The sequence below is a fragment of the Leopardus geoffroyi genome, chromosome D4, assembly GCF_018350155.1.
Source record: "Leopardus geoffroyi isolate Oge1 chromosome D4, O.geoffroyi_Oge1_pat1.0, whole genome shotgun sequence".
NCBI lineage: Eukaryota > Metazoa > Chordata > Mammalia > Carnivora > Felidae > Leopardus > Leopardus geoffroyi.
The window spans coordinates 4907991-4923913 of NC_059342.1; the positions used below are offsets into that span (position 1 = coordinate 4907991).

General features: G+C 50.0%; 1 protein-coding gene across 2 annotated transcripts in view; it reads right to left on the reverse strand.

Annotated features, from left to right (window-relative positions):
- The window catches only part of SPTLC1 (serine palmitoyltransferase long chain base subunit 1), a 52700-nt gene that overhangs the window by 24441 nt on the left and 12336 nt on the right, over positions 1-15923 (reverse strand). For both annotated transcript variants that reach the window (XM_045470278.1, XM_045470277.1), the window contains exons 4-6: positions 12160-12253; positions 11523-11595; positions 3235-3367 (exon numbers count right to left, since the gene is read on the reverse strand). In XM_045470278.1, coding sequence (XP_045326234.1) covers positions 3235-3367; positions 11523-11595; positions 12160-12253 — 300 coding nt within the window. The remainder of the gene's footprint in view (positions 1-3234; positions 3368-11522; positions 11596-12159; positions 12254-15923) is intronic.

Genomic DNA, 15923 nt, shown 5'->3' on the forward strand with positions numbered 1-15923 from the left:
AAGGCAGGAAGTAACGCAAGAAATCAATAGGGCTGAAACGAACAAGACAACAGAGAAAAGTCAATAAAACAAAGAGCTGATTCTTTGAAAAGATAAATAAAATGGACCATCTCTAGCAAAACTGCCTAGGAAGAGAGTAGACAGATTACCAGACAGGAATGAAATGGGTCGTCACTTCAGGCTCTGCAGACGTTAGAAGAATAAGGATATATTAAGAAGAATGCGACATACATATGTTTGATGACTGAGAAGAAATGTACCAATTCCTTGAAAAACACAAACCACCCCAACTCACCAAAGGGACACTGATAATTTGACCAGCTTTGTAAGTACTAAACAACTGATTTCATATTTAAAATACTTCCAAAAATTAAATCTCCGGGCCCAGTTGGTTTTACTGGAGAATTCTACCAAATAAGGAATTAATAACAACCTTATATAATGCCTCCAGAAAATACAAGAGGGAACACTTCCCAATAGATTTTATGAAGTGGTCTCCTGATGCCAAGACTAAAGTCTGAAAAAAGTAAACATCACTAGCCATCAAGGAAGGAAATGTAAACTAAAACCACAGTAAGGTATCTCTACACACTTGTCAGAATGGCTAAAATTAAAAAAAAAAAAAAAAAATAGTGACAATACCAAATGCTTCTGAGGATGTGGAGAAACCTGACCATTTATATACTGTCTATGGGAATGTAAAATGGTACGGCCACCCTGGAAAACAAGTTTGGCAATTTCCTAAAACACTAAATCTGCAATACCACGTGACCCAGCAGCTGAACTGGGCGGCATACAGCCCAGGGAAATGAAACCTATTTTCCCAGAAAAACCTGTACAGAAATGTTCATGGTAGTGTTATCTGTTAAAGCCCCAAACTGGAAACTGAGATGTCCTAGTAGGCGAGTGGTTCAGCCGACTACGGCGCCTCTGTACCACAGGATACGACCCTGTAGCCAAAAGGAACGAATTCCTGATCCACACGATGTGGGTGGGCCTCTGGAGAATTAACGCTGAGTGAAAAAAGCCGATCCCCAAACGTTACCTACCGTATGACTGCACTTGAACAACAGTCTTGAAAAGACAACGTTACAGAAAGGGAGAAGAGATTAGTGGTGGCCAGGGGGTAAGAAGTGGGGGGTGAGGGGTGGGGGGGCAGGGGTGTGGCGACATGAGGGACCCTCGTGGTGGTGGAAACGCTCTGTATCTTGACTTTTTCAATGCCAACATCCCAGCTGTGAAGTAACCACCGGGGGAGACCGAGTAAAGGCCACACAGAATCTCTGTATTATTTGTCGTAAGTGTCTGTGAATCTACAATTACGTCAGGGTACATGAGAGGAGCCTGGGTGGCTCAGTCAGTGAGCGTCCAACTCTAAGAGTTCAACTCAGGTCATGACTCTAGGGTCAAGGGATAGAGCCCCACATCGGCCTGCTTGGGGTTCTCTCTCTCTCTCTCTCTCTCTCTCTCTGTCTCTCCCTCTCCCTCCCTCCCCCCCTCCGCCCCTCTCTCCTGCTCATGTGCACACACTCTCTCTCTGTCTAAAATAAAACATTTAGATATATAAAAAACGGATACACGAAGTAACGTGCACACAGACTCAGCAGAGTGACGGGCACAGACTTAAGTACGTGAACAGCCACCGTGCTGAGCCTCCTACCGGCGAAGCTTTATTAGCGTTTACTAAAAAGAAGAAATACAGCCCTGGACATATGATCTACATGTAAGAATTTATCAAAAACAATTTGTCGAATAATTTACTGAACGCTGCCTCTGGTGTTCCTGCTTCCGAATGAATTCCGGGCAGAATACTTGAAATGATGAAACACTTGAAGACACAGACACTTGACCTTATGTATGGGAGAATCATTCAGTTGCCTCACTGACTAGAAACTGAAGCTCTAAGCCACTGGGCAGGGCAGCTGGACGTGAACGCAGCCTGGGTTTGGCGGCCGTGAGAAGTACAGGATTTGGGATCTGACGGAGGAATCCCACAAGTTCAGCTGCAGCTTTTCTGGGGCTTAGGATTCACAAAAGGATTTAAAGTGAGGCTGGATGACACCGTACTTGCCACAACTAGGCTTCTACTAGAAACCTAGGGCTACGGTTTAAATCGGCAGCTCTCCAGTTGTGAGCAGTCTGACTTTTTCACTACGGATACGGATACGACGTTCATAAATCCCCTGCTTCCACAGTCAGGTCGGGAAACCCTCACCCTGACGCGGCCACAGGCCGGCTGCCGCAGGCTGTGGGGAGGAAAGGCACACTTGTCCTGGAGCCCGGGCAGGGCCAGCGCCGCGGCGCGAGTCCCCCCAGAGAGAGGCCGCGGGGCGGTGCGGGCGCCACAGGAGGCTGGGCCCCGGAGCCTTGTCACTCGGACCCTCTTCTAAGCTCTGACCTGTTCATTCGCGTACCGAGCTGGTGCTCACCGAGCACGACGAACGGCAAACGCCAGGGGAGGCAACGCACTAGTACACCCCGCTGGAAGGGCCACGGGGGAAGCGGGGCGGTGGGTGCGGTGCGGGTGCCCACGTGTGTGTGTGGGGCGGGGGGGGGCCGGAGAAGCACAGGGACTCTGAGGGGCAGTGTGAGTACCCACGTGATCATGGATCACACAAACACCAGACTCCTCTGGCTCCAGGATCTTCTCCCATGCAGCGGGAGGTCTCGGCCTGGTCTGAGAGGCTGGGGAAGGCTTCCCCGCAGAGGCGAGGCATGTGCAGGGTGAGCAGGAGCAGAGAGGAGCGGCAACGTTCTAGGCACAGGAATGGCGTGTGCAAAGGCCCTGTGGTGACAGGACACTAGCACAGGAGGCTGACAAGGCTACAGCATGAATGCCTGAGGAAAAGTGTACAAAATGAGCCTGACAAGGTAATCTAGAATGCAGTAGTAGTTTGAGCAACCAGGTGGGTGGTGATCACGGACCCTTCAAGAACACTACCATCCCGTCACCGAACTGCAGAGAGAAGAGAGATCGCTGGCCTCACCTGTGGCAAGCTTGGCCTTGTGGACGTCAATAAATAAAATCAATAATTCAAAACGCTTTAGGCATCCTTACAGTGAGAGTCTCGTCAATTCCGTACAATCACTTCGCTGAAGTTACTATATGTTTCTTTACCGAATAAAAAGTCAGGATTATCTAAGGCAGATAACCTCTAACAAAGGCATCCTCCGGGAGGATCACCGTCATTCCCAAAGGAAGTCTGCCCAGAAACGTGGGTAAAAGTTACTCACACAAACACAATGTCCCCTCTCTTGGAGTACGCAGGAATAGCACTGGCAATGGTGGCAAATCCGTACGAGTAGATAATGGCTTCTTCCGTCTGCATAAACTTCGCCAGGCGGTCTTCCAGGTCCAAGTGCACATCTACGGCAAGACGTTAAACGGTTAAGACACCTTCTGATTCCTCTTCTTTAAACAGAGGGTAGAGAAAGTAAATTCAGTTTATTAAGCCTCGTTAACGATACCGTCACCTTACGGGCAAAATGAAACTGCTTCTGAGTTATAAACGATGGGAGATCCGTTTAGGTAACTCTGGGCCGAAACGGTTTCTGAAATCTGAATGGGATCAGCTATGCCTCTGTCCCTGAAGCATGCTGGGGGGCAGCTCCAACGCTGGGTTTCGCTTCTGCGTCAGCCAGCGCTGGGATTCGAGGCCCAATGACCACCTGCTCTGACTTCTCTCAGCCAACCGCACCGAGGCTTCACCAATGCGCGACACGTGAATCTATGAAAGCCTTTTTTGCATGTTAGCAGAAGGTACACGCCGGACATCAGGACAAGCGTTAGCCAGCTTCAAAAAGGAAACGTCAAAGAACCCACGTACTCCCATCAGGGCGGTGCTCCCTCGTCTACTAGCTTATTGGGACTTCCCTGCGCACCTGCTATCACTCCGCAGCACTGACTTTTCTGTTTGGATTTCTATTTAAGCGGACCGGGGACTTCAAACGTATGGCACAAAGAGAAATGCGGTGTTTTATAGGAGCCGCTAAGGAAGAATGTTGGTTAAGGCGGGAACACACTGCGCTCGCTACACTGGTACCTCTCTCCTCCCTGCCCTGAGGCTGAAGGCCCCGGCATGGAGGGCCCAGCAGGGTCTAGAAGCAACAGTGCACTGACCAGCTTTGCCCTGGGGCCCCAAAATGAGGCATTAGCTGGGAGAGACGAGGACTTTTCAAACTTCCTTTAGCTCTTTTAACTACAGCAGGACCCAGGTCTGGAGAAGGAATCAGTCCCGCCGCGTGCCCCGTGCAAGCACTCAGGAGTGCTACAGGAAGCATGCGGCCAGGCCCGCCAGCCCCGGAGCTTCAGGGGTGAAAGGGAAATCGGAGGTAGTAAAGGCAGACTGAGAGGCCACGAAGGGGAACACTGGCACATGACTCAGGGGACCTGGCAGTCCGGGCAGTGGCGGGGGATCCAGACGGGTCCCTGCGAGGCTGGTGCAGAGGGCGGATGGCCCGACAGAGCTCTCCCAGACCATGTCAAGGCCGCACGCAGGGAGCATCACTCCAGGGGCCTGCCCTCCACCGACCACGGGTCTCCCAGAGAGCAGGGAGTAGGAGGGGTGCCCCACAGAGACAGGTGAGAAGGGGGGAGACACGAAGCCTGAGCGACTGAGATCCGCCAGACAGCATTTACCCTAGCTGGTTCAAGCCTGACCGGACTGAATACTCCCACCGTAAGGGATAAGACACACAGTCAATGGTCAGGGTAAGGCTTCCACCACCTTCCAGACAGGAATAAGTGAGCTAAGTTAGTGTAGCTATAAGAAATACGGAATCAACTTCTTGGCACATCTGAATAAAGTGTCTCAAATCTGTAAATCCACTCACTGGTTGATTAGGGACACACTAACCTTATTGTGATGCTTTTTAATTAGTCAAAGAAAATTAAGAATGAAAGAAGTTTCAACTTCACAAGGGGTTATATTTTTAAAAGATGGGGGATGTCCAATTATCTTCTCATTCGTTTATCAAACATGCAGTGACTGGGGCGCCTGGGTGGCTCAGTCGGTTAAGCATCCGACTTTGGCTCAGGTCATGATCTCGCGGTGTGTGAGTTCGAGCCCCGCGTCAGGCTCTGTGCTGACAGCTCGGAGCCTGGAGCCTGCTTCTGCTTCTGTGTCTCCCTCTCTCTCTGACCCTCCCCTGTTCATGCTCTGTCTCTCTCTGTCTCAAAAATAAATAAACGTTAAAAAAAAAAAAATGCAGTGACTATCACATAAAGACAGGTGGTCTGACGAGCACAGGATCGGGGAGAAATACAGGGTTTCTGGCACCTGACAAAGCGACACCTCCAGGAGAGGCAGGGTGCGGCTGGCACAGGGGAGCTCCACGCCGGGGGCAGAAGGTTCGTGCCCTCAGCCCCCTCTATACTCACCAGTACCACACACGCGCCGTGATTTCGGACTGAAGACCAAGAACGTTGGGCTGGGGATGAGGGATGGGGTGGGAGCCAGCTACTGAGTGAGGGATGGCAGGACACAGGTGCCCCCCACCAAATCCCAATTTGACGGCCAGAGATGCAGAGTGAGGAATTCGAGAATGGAGCAGTACCCAGAGAAGAAAATAAATTGAAGCCCCCGGATGCACGTGCTTCTTAGACGATGCTACCGAACTGTGAACACGAACGGTCTCTCCCGCTCCACTCAAGTGATGACAAAAAACGAAACCTGCTTCTTCCTATTTGCAGGTAAAACGTACTCCCACAGGGCCTGTCACAAAAAGCACACGAAGGGCCGTCTGATTTCCATTACCAAAATGTTACCGCCATTCGATAGAGCAGACATTCCACGACATGAACGTTCAGCCAGTCAGAGTGGAATCTTACGGCAACATTAAGAAGACCACCTCCCATTTGATACAAATGGTATCGACAGGGTGCTGAGCTCTTCAAGCACAAGGTCTGTGACGTCCACACCAGGGTCTGAGGACACGACCCTGACCCTGGCACCGCCCGTGACGAGACGCTGCCAGTGGGATCTCTCAATCGTACAAGAGAGAGGCAGGCGGCCAAACGCTCGAGAACAGGCCCCCCCCCCCACGCTGAGCGTGGGCGCCTCCCTCATCCCTAGAGCTGTGGCTCCTGCCCTGCAGGCAAGTCCCCACCACCCCCACTTCTGATCAGAACAGGGCGGGTCCCCGCAGGAGGCCTCCTACGAATCCCACGTCTGCCCCACATCGTCCCCATTTAGCAGATGGATAAGCCGAGCCACAGTGAACTGCTCTCACCCACCAGGTCCATTTCAAAGGGAAAAAACATGCTATGGACACAAACGTTTTTGCCAGCTACAAAAAGGACCGTAAATCATTCTGTAGACTCCACTTTAAATGGCTCATTTTTTTTTCACCGATTAGCGACGAGAAAGTAAAACAATCTTGGCTTACTTTCAGGGCTCTAAGAGTTAGTTACCCAGCTGATGAAAACTGTATGGTAGAAATATTCTCATCGCTGTGTATACTCATGACCGTTTTTATGTCACTGCCGTAACGTGGTTAAGAAAATTCTCCACAAGAAGTCAACGACTTACTGATTCTCGTCTTTGCCGAAAGTTTGAAAAAGACCGGCCTTTTTCTCCGGGTACCTAAAGACACTGGGTTTTTGCCGCCGGCAGCCTTGCAAAGCAGGTTTTGTGACAGGTGGGTACGGACGGCTGCCCTTGATGTGTGACAGCTACGCCGTGAGACACAGGCAGGGGAGGCAGCAAACAGGAAAAGGGCCGTGCTCTCCCGCTCCCGACGTCTGTCCTCTGTGTGGACGACCCAGTCCACCCGCTGGTGCCACTGGTCTGCACGGATCGCGAGGAAGCGCACATCGTCTGCTTCGCCGCTAGGAACCAGCGCGGTGGGGACGACCACGGAGGCGGGTGCCTAGAGAGCCCGTGGGCCCTCCCCGCGCCCGCTGCCCTTTCTAGCACCTGCCCCGGAACCAGAAACCTAGAGACGGGACGCAGGGCCGGGACAGGATGCCTGGCACCCAGGGTGGGGCCTGGCCGCAGCAGTCCTCCCAGGGGGCTCCAGCTCTGGCCTCCCGCCTCCCTCGGTGTGGACCCAGGGCAGGCCTGACACTGCCCCGTGCCTCTCCAGCCCTCCTCTGTCAAACAGGTCAGAGCCGGACCTGCCTCAAAGGATCGTTACCGGAACCACGAGTCACGGCCCATGAACACTCAGGAGAAGGCCTGGCATGGAAAAACTGATACGCCGTTTAAGCGCTTGTACAGTTAAACCAGTATTTGTAGAATAAAAAGAGGTTTCCTTTTAAAAAGAAAAAAGCAGTTACACTATCTTCTACTTGAGTTGTCCAAACCCCGGATGTTTAAGAACTATCACGTTACAGGCACTTTTCTGGTTTCCAACTATACAGGATCTCGTTTTATTCTAATAAGAGCTGTAACAGCTTTCTGGGTTGTTTTCCAAAGGAAAGACTATAAAACAGTCAACTTTAGAACAGTTTAAAAACAACTACATTTTTTCTTAAGGCTTCTATACTTTTGTGCTTCACACTGTTTTTTTTTTTTTTAAATTCCTCCAGACTTGGACTTTTCTTAAAAGTACAAACAATATCAGTTATGCACTCATTACAACATATATACAGTGCTGAATGTTTTCCACAATGTTTTCACATGCAGTATCTTCTGTGATTCTTACCAAAATGTTCTAAGCTGTGCAAACAAGGATTGTTTCCCTCCTACACACTGCAAAAACAATCAATCCCAGACCGGCTGGTAAAAAGAAGTGGCAGATGTAGGAATTTTATGACCAAGTCTTCTTCCTGATAAAACATGCAGTCAGGGTTCAGCTGACGGCTTTGAAACAAAGCAAGAAAATATTCTGAAAAATAAACGAACGATTTACTTGTTTACGATTGGCTCTAGAACACAATTATCCCTCGCCATGAAACCCTGCCACTAATTGTGTTTTGATTTAGTTGAAGAGCAAAGAGCCAAGCAGGCATTGTATATGCAAAGCAGATTCTGGGAAACCAGCGATGAACCTCAGGCCAATGAGATCTGAGCCTATTCAAAGAAAACAAACAGAGAAGTTGGATAAGAGAAAGCATCAGAGTGCAGGGGACCTCATCAGCCCTAGAGGAAGGCATCTACAGTCTACAACCTGACAAATCCACTGGCTCTGTTCTCAAACACACCTTCAAACAATAAAGGGGAAGGTGGGGAGACTTCTCATCACTGGTCCTTAGGATGATAAGAACTTGCTGAGTAGCACTTGCCAGAGGCAGGACAACATCCAGCCTAAAAAACTAGATGATGTTTGATTTGTATGTTTGATTTTTTTCTGCTGTTAATTTTTTTTCTGTATTAATCATCTGTTACTATGAAATAATAATTAAAAAGAATATTATAACATTAAAAAGAAAATTATAATTTATGATATAAAGGAGATTTACAAGTGATTTACGTTTATTTTTGAAAAGTTGAGAAAAGAGCTCAACAAAGAAGTATTTTCATCTTTAAAAACTGACGTCTGAATGTGTTATTTCCAGGGGGAAAAAAAGGATGAAATTAAAAATAACTTTCTGGGGGCCCAGGGAAAGAGGCCTTTGGCTGCAGGGGCACACAAGCAACTTCAAAGGAGAGGAAAGGGGTCCTCAGTTTGCTTTGTTGGTCAGAGCAAAGGGCAAATATACCATAAATATTCAGAATAACTTAATTGTGGAGGTTTATTCTAGAGATTTAAAATTTAGCCTTCACTTACCTTAAGTACCTTCTCTGATCTTACCCAACACTGAAATTTCAAGGTAATTTAATATAACTGTAATATAAGCAACTCCTTCCAGAATAAGGAAAAATATAAAAAACATACTGTCAGGGACATCTGGGTGGCTCATTCAGGTAAGTGTCCAACTCTTGATCTCGGCTTAGGTCACGATCCCAGGGCCATGGGACCAAGCCCCGTGTCGGGCTCCATGCTGAGCATGTGGCTGGGGATTCTCAATCTCTCTCTCTCCCCCACTCTCCCACTCACGCTCTCTCTCTAAAATAAAATTTAAAAAAATAATAATTACATACAAACTATCCTGTCGGAAAACCAGAACGTGAAAACGTGGACAATAGCCACACGAGAAAGAACGAGGTGACAGGCGCGGACGCCTGTGAAGGAGGAACGACGTCAGCTTACCAGAAGGACAGCGCGCTAGGACCCGGGTCCTGTTACAAGGCCATCACACCGCAAGCCCTGCCAGCCCGCCTCCAGCCTCCGCGCTGACGCCGCGGTCCGTCCCAACCTTCCGCTAGTTAACCACCCGGGAGACCCGGCCGAGGACGCACAGTACAGAGGGGGTGACACACAGATGTGCTCATTACTCTGCCCCCGGGGACCCACTCAGACCCCTGAAAATCCAAATCCAGTTTAAAGTTCCGACAAAAGCACTCCAACAGCAAGGCACGGAGCACGTGTGGGGTATGCCACCATCTGTTTGGGGAAACGTGTGTATGGAAGGGGTTTGCGTTTGCCGAAACAGGTCTCTGGAAGAATGAACAAGCAGCTAACTACTGACAGCAGCTGTCTTCTCTGGGGTAGAGACAATGGCGGGGAGAAGCCTTTGACTCTCTATAAACCTTCCGAAGTTTATAGCATGGGCTGAACTATTCCATCAAGAACATTACCTTACAAACCATCCACTACAGACCTCGCGTTTGGGAGCACGTGACAACCTATTAGGTGATCCAAACAGAAAGCTGACTGGGCTATTCTACCAGCTCTGGAAAAACTGGTTTTGAAAAGCTGAAACAACATTTTTTTTCCATGACTTGATTTGGCATTAAATCTGCTATCTATCCTCTGAAATGAACTCCGAAGCAGGGGCCAAGGCCACACGTGCAAATAAAATCCACAAGAAAGAGAAGCTTGTAAGAAAACTATTTTTTTTTTTTTTTACTACAGCAAGCAAATCATAGAAAATACTGTTGATCAGATAACAGCAAACAACCCCATAAAAAAATGCCTTTTCTAGTTTTCTAATACTATATCTCTAGGAAATAATTCCCTACCAATAAAAACCAAGCAAACCAACCGTGTTTGCACTAGACTGGGGCAAAGAGGGAGGCTGATCTGCGCTCTTGAAGTCTCTGATCTTCCCATAAGGACTCGCAGTCAGGATACTTGGTTTCTGGCCATAAGGCTGAAATTAATGAGCTGTGTGACTGTCAGGAAGTCAGGCGGCCTCTCTGAACTTTCTACGCTGCTTCTAAATGGCCACAATGCTGGAATACAAGATTTTTCAGATCTTTTCCAGCTTAAGATGCTTGGACACCAGCTCTGTTGTCTGTTTCCAATAAAAATCATTTAACTTCTAAGCTAGCTAAGAAATAAAGAAAAGGTGTTCCCTTAAATAAAAACACCTAACTGTTTAAGTGAAGAAAAACCACACGAAGGCCTAGAAACGGAAGTACAAATAGAAGACGGAAGAGATTTCCCGGCTGTCTTCCCCACACGCTGACGCTGCTAAGCCAGGAAATTATTTCCAGTAACATCTTCATTTGAACAATTATGTAACGAGGAGGCTGCCCGGCTGGAGGCGTGTCCCAGCCCCTCCACGGCGAGGCCTCACCTAGGTTCTGTGCCACACTGGAGTGTGGCAGTGACACGCGACGCTCCCACCTGCCTCGAAGGGACCGCTGCACGCACCCCTCCCCCACACCTGTGGAGCGACTTCAGCCAGGCGGAGGAGGTCGGTGCCCCCTGGCACTGGAGGAAGGCGACGAGGAAGAACCAGGTTCCTGCACGACTATGAAGAGCGGAGCCACCTGCCGTCACACACACAGACACAAACTGGGTCTCTCGGGGCACACGCAGCAGCAGCAGCAGCAGCAGCAGCAGCAGCAGCAGCGTGGGCCTCACCCTCCGGGAGACGGTGCACCTAAGGCACCTGTGTCTTTTCTCGGTGAGCGACACTCAGTCTCAGAGCAGGGCCCCTCCCGCCACTATGCCAAACACGGACAGCACTCACCCACCCAATGTCACAACGAATCCAGGATATCTTTCCCAAGGAGCTTTGAAATCAGATCGAGTCAATTCTTTTTTTTTTTATTATTATTTTTTTTCAACATTTATTTATTTTTGGGACAGAGAGAGACAGAGCATGAACGGGGAGGGGCAGAGAGAGAGGGAGACACAGAATCGGAAACAGGCTCCAGGCTCTGAGCCATCAGCCCAGAGCCCGACGCGGGGCTCGAACTCACGGACCGCGAGATCGCGACCTGGCTGAAGTCGGACGCTTAACCGACTGCGCCACCCAGGCGCCCCTCGAGTCAATTCTTAAAAGCAGTAGTTTGGAGGTGCCTGGGTGGCTCAGTTGGTTAAGCATCCAACTTCTGCTCGGGTCATGATCTCGCGGTTCATGAGTTCGAGCCCCGCGTCAGGCTCTCTGTCAGCACAAAGCCGGCTTCGGATCTTGTCTCCTTCTCTCCTTGCCCCTCCCCTGCTCACATGCACTCTCTCTCAAAAATAAACATTAAAAAAAAAAAAAAAAAAGCTGTAGTTTGGAAGAGAGGGCAGAAACATACCGAATGTGCCGTAAAACCCTCTAGGCCCGCAGGTCCCCACGCCGTACTTCCTCAAGGACACCAAAGCCGCTGCCTTCGTGGATGTAAGAAAAATCAGGTTTTAATAACTTATCTTTCAGAGTTCAAAACTGACATATCCTATTCTTCAACCCACATGGCAACCCCCCCCCCCCCCACCTTGCTTCCTTTCTTAGAACCGTGGCCATTCTAACAACAGGATACAAAGAGCAGACACATGTAAAGATTTAGGGACAGAACTTAAAACGTGGAAAAGTTGTGTTTTAACCTATCCAAACTTGGTTAACTCAATGCCTTTATACTTTGTGGCGTTTCCAGGCAAAAGTCTGTCCTCTAAACAGCTTCCTGGCCCGTACTCCCAACGGGAGATGGACTGGGTTCCCAGACGTGCCTCCCACGACTACCTGGGCCGCCTCCCGCGGCTCTCTGCGTGTCACCGCCACGGAGCCACGTCAGACGCCTGTATCGCCCACCCTCTATCGAGACCAGGTTCCGGCTCTGCCGGGCGACACTGACAGCAACCAGCAGCAGAGAGAGCCCTTCCTGACGCCCTCCGTTTGTCTATTTCAGGCCCGGTTTCGCAGGGAATCCTGCTGCCTCCAGCGCAGGGGCCGCTTACCTTGACCCGAGGGTCATCCAGTAATCCAAGAAAATTAAACGAGGCGAAGTTTACACATTTTTTTCCATTCACCACAATGTTGTGGCTCGGAGGGCTGGGGAAAGAGAGGAGAGAGGTGCGTGTGAACAGCCGTTCACGCTACAGGGATGCGGCACCACCCACCCTCGTGGCTCACGAGACACACAAGTGTTGTCACTCTACCCGACCTGCATCCTCGTCTTCCAGCTCTTTTTGTTAGTTCTAACATGTACAATTAGCAAATGGTATGTTAAAAGTCAGCCATTAGCTCTATTCATATTAGGCTACTTTGTTCTACTTAGGTAAAAAAAAAAAAAGTCAGTGATAATTCCAACACAGATTAGTGGTAAATCTTCATTTTGATTTTAAAACTCATGAAGAGGGGTGCCTGGGTGGCGCAGTCGGTTAAGCGTCCGACTTCAGCCAGGTCACGATCTCACGGTCCGGGAGTTCGAGCCCCGCGTCAGGCTCTGGGCTGATGGCTCCGAGCCTGGAGCCTGTTTCTGATTCTGTGTCTCCCTCTCTCTCTGCCCCTCCCCCGTTCATGCTCTGTCTCTCTCTGTCCCAAAAAAAATAAACGTTGAAAAAAAAAAATAAAAAATAAAACTCATGAAGAAACAAGTAAATGAAGTACCTCAGAAAAAACTCTGGAATAAGACAAATAGGAAGGAAATCTAAAAACATCACCATCAAAAGCAAGAACAGGCAGAACGAGCTCTGGCCTTGTAGTTAAGTGGCTCAAAAATACACGTTAACTCTGGAAAGCCACCGAAAAAAGTATGCAGGGGTTCTGATGTTAGTGCTGGATTACTGCTCGAGAGGTGGGGTGTGGGGCAGACAGGGTGGCCAGCAGCCCGGGAGAGCAGACCAGAGTTGGGCCGGGACAGGAGACGGCTACTGAGGCCACCTGCCACGTCCCCTGCTGACAACACTCCTCAAGGCCACGCTTCAAAAACACGGGGCCAAACCGGGGGTCACGAGCTAGTGAGGCCAACGTGGTCTCGACCAGGCTCTTGGGGCCGAAGGAAGCCGCGAGCGGAGCGGGATGGAGGCCGTCAGAGCACAGGCCCGGGGCAAGGACTGCGGCGCGAGCCTGCCTCAGTTGCACACGTGCACCCCTGTGCACACGCGCTGCTCTGGAAGACGCACTGCCGTCAGAAAAGACTGGAAACACGGCTCTCGGGATGTGCGATCAGAACTGGTTTCTTCTGTGAGAAACAGAACACGTGGGAACGCAGGGAAGGAAGAGAACGGGCACTCGAAGTAAATTCACAGAAGTAGGTGAACCTGTACAAGAGGCAGGAGGACGCGGGGAAGGGCTGCGGTCAGCCAGACAGACACCCTCTGCCTCTTGGCTCCTGGTGGCTCCAGGAGCTCGGGGACGCTCCTCGGCCGCTGGGGGTCTCGGCTTCTTCATCTCTAAAGTATGGAAGGAACCCACCTCTCAGGGCCATTGCTAGATAAGGGCCTGGCCCATTACAGGTGCTCTCTAAATATTTCCCTCCCTCTTCCCTTTGGCCTCAGGGGCTTCTCCTTCAAGCCACCTACTCTGCTTCTGAATCCAGTGTTCATTCAGTCTCCTGCTTCTCACCCTTGAGTTTCCCGACGGTCCTGGTGTGGAGGTGCTGGCGCTCACACAGACATGGAAAACCAAAACACCTGCGTGGACAAGTCTGTACTAAGGCTGCTGCTGGAAAAGTCACGGCCACTGTACGAAAACTAACACGCAGAGAAATCAAACCGTCAAAAGGAAGTACGCCCAAAGCCCCTAACCACAGCCGGCAAGCTGCCAAGAGGCACCACGGCATAGGGACACAAGGATCTTGTTTCTGTCCGGCACTGGGAGTGGGGAGGGAAACCAGTTTCCAGCAAGAAATGGAAGCTCACGCCTGTGCTCCACGCAGACTAGCAGGAACGTCACACTGGGCACGTAACAAGGAATGCGGGACTATGAGAACCTTCAGGGTCTCTCCCAGGAGCAAATAAAGCCAATCTAGAAAGACATCTCCATAATCAAGGCCTCAGAGGACTAGCTGGAGGAAAAATAAAACCCTTTCCAATCCAAACTCACAACCTCACTATTAGTGAGAGTCAGTAATTTCAAGTGAATTTAGAAACAGGATGATGCTTTACCAGAAGGAAACTAGTATTCCAGAACCCCATTAACAATGGGTTGAGGGGGCGCCTGGGTGGCTCAGTCGGTTAAGCACCCTGACTCTTGATTTCGGCTCAGGTCGTGATCTCACAGTTTGTGGGCTCCGTGCTGATCGCGAGGAGCCTGCCTGGGGTTCTCCCCCTCCCTCTGCTCCTCCTCTGCTCACTCACTGTCTCTCAAAAGAAACAAACGTTAAAGAAACCAAACAAACAAAAACCATGGGTCGGGTACCAGTGCCAGAACAGGCACCCAGAGCGAGGAAAAACTAGAACTCAAGACAACTGTGCACACAAATACCTGTGAGTGACAGCAGCTGCCCCACAAACTACCAAATTACACACCTCTCTTCCCTATGGAGAAAAATCAACTTGGATAAACATGTACCCAGATTAATTCTAGACATATTAAAAACATAAAAGATGTTTTGGAAGACGTAACAGATGAAAATGTAGAAGGATGTCCTTGTGACCTTGGAGTAGAAACCATTGCTGGTAAGTCCCCAAACACAGTGAGACCGAAATGGACGAATCTGAGTCAAAATGAAGAATTTTGGTTCGATGCAGACACCACACAGTCAACAGCAGTGATAAAGAGATTTACTGTGCTTCAGTGAATCTGAGATGCCAATGGTAGGTTTTTACCCACCGCCAAGAAAGAAAACCAGTGCCAACTAAAATGTAATGTTCTGTCGTGTTAGAATTTTGTAGTTTACGTTTAATGAACACTTCTACTAGGTACGCTTCGACACAGATTTGTCCCAGTACGTCTGTACTTGTGAAAAGGAAAACATGAGCAGGGTAAGTCCATCAACACAGTCCTAACCTCTTCGCCCAAGTCTCCACTGTTCGTTCTCCCCTGAGTCGTGGATTTCACAGGTGTTCAGACAACACGCTCCCCCCGCCACCAGGAGGACCCCGTGTTGTCTAGGAAGCTCCCCCACCATCTCTGAGGTTACCTGGAAGGTTAGTGTCCCCCACGCGCCAAATTCTGACGCCGAGACTTCCCTACTGGACTCAACTCATCTTTCCCCTGACCGAACGACAATTCTAAAAGCGAGCCGGGATCACCCACAGGCAGAGGTCTGACAAAGGGACGTTCAAAGCCTTCGTCAGTGCAGCCTCTCGTCTCCGGCTTGGAGGGGTCGGGCCCCTTCCCCCGCCATCCGCTGATTTACCTGCCAGCAGCGTTTGTAACAACCGAAGTGCTGGCAGTGGGCACAGCCGTGAGCAAGTGCTCGATACACAGGTGGGGACAACCCCCCCCCCCGCCCCCCGTCACTGCTGACGACGGTTCTCAGCTGCAGGATTCATCCCCACTTCAGAGGTTGTGAAACAGGAAAAGCAAAAAGAACGCGCGTCTTGAAGTCAACGTAATAGAATACTACCTCAACAAGTGACCACAGATTAAAGGCTACATGGTACACGGGATTCGTGCTAATGAAAAAACAGGAGAAGAACACGGTAAAAGAAGAGGTGAGAGGGGCGCCTGGGTGGCGCAGTCGGTTAAGCGTCCGACTTCAGCCAGGTCATGATCTCGCGGTCCGTGAGTTCGAGCCCCGCGTCAGGCTCTGGGCTGATGGCTCAGAGCCTGG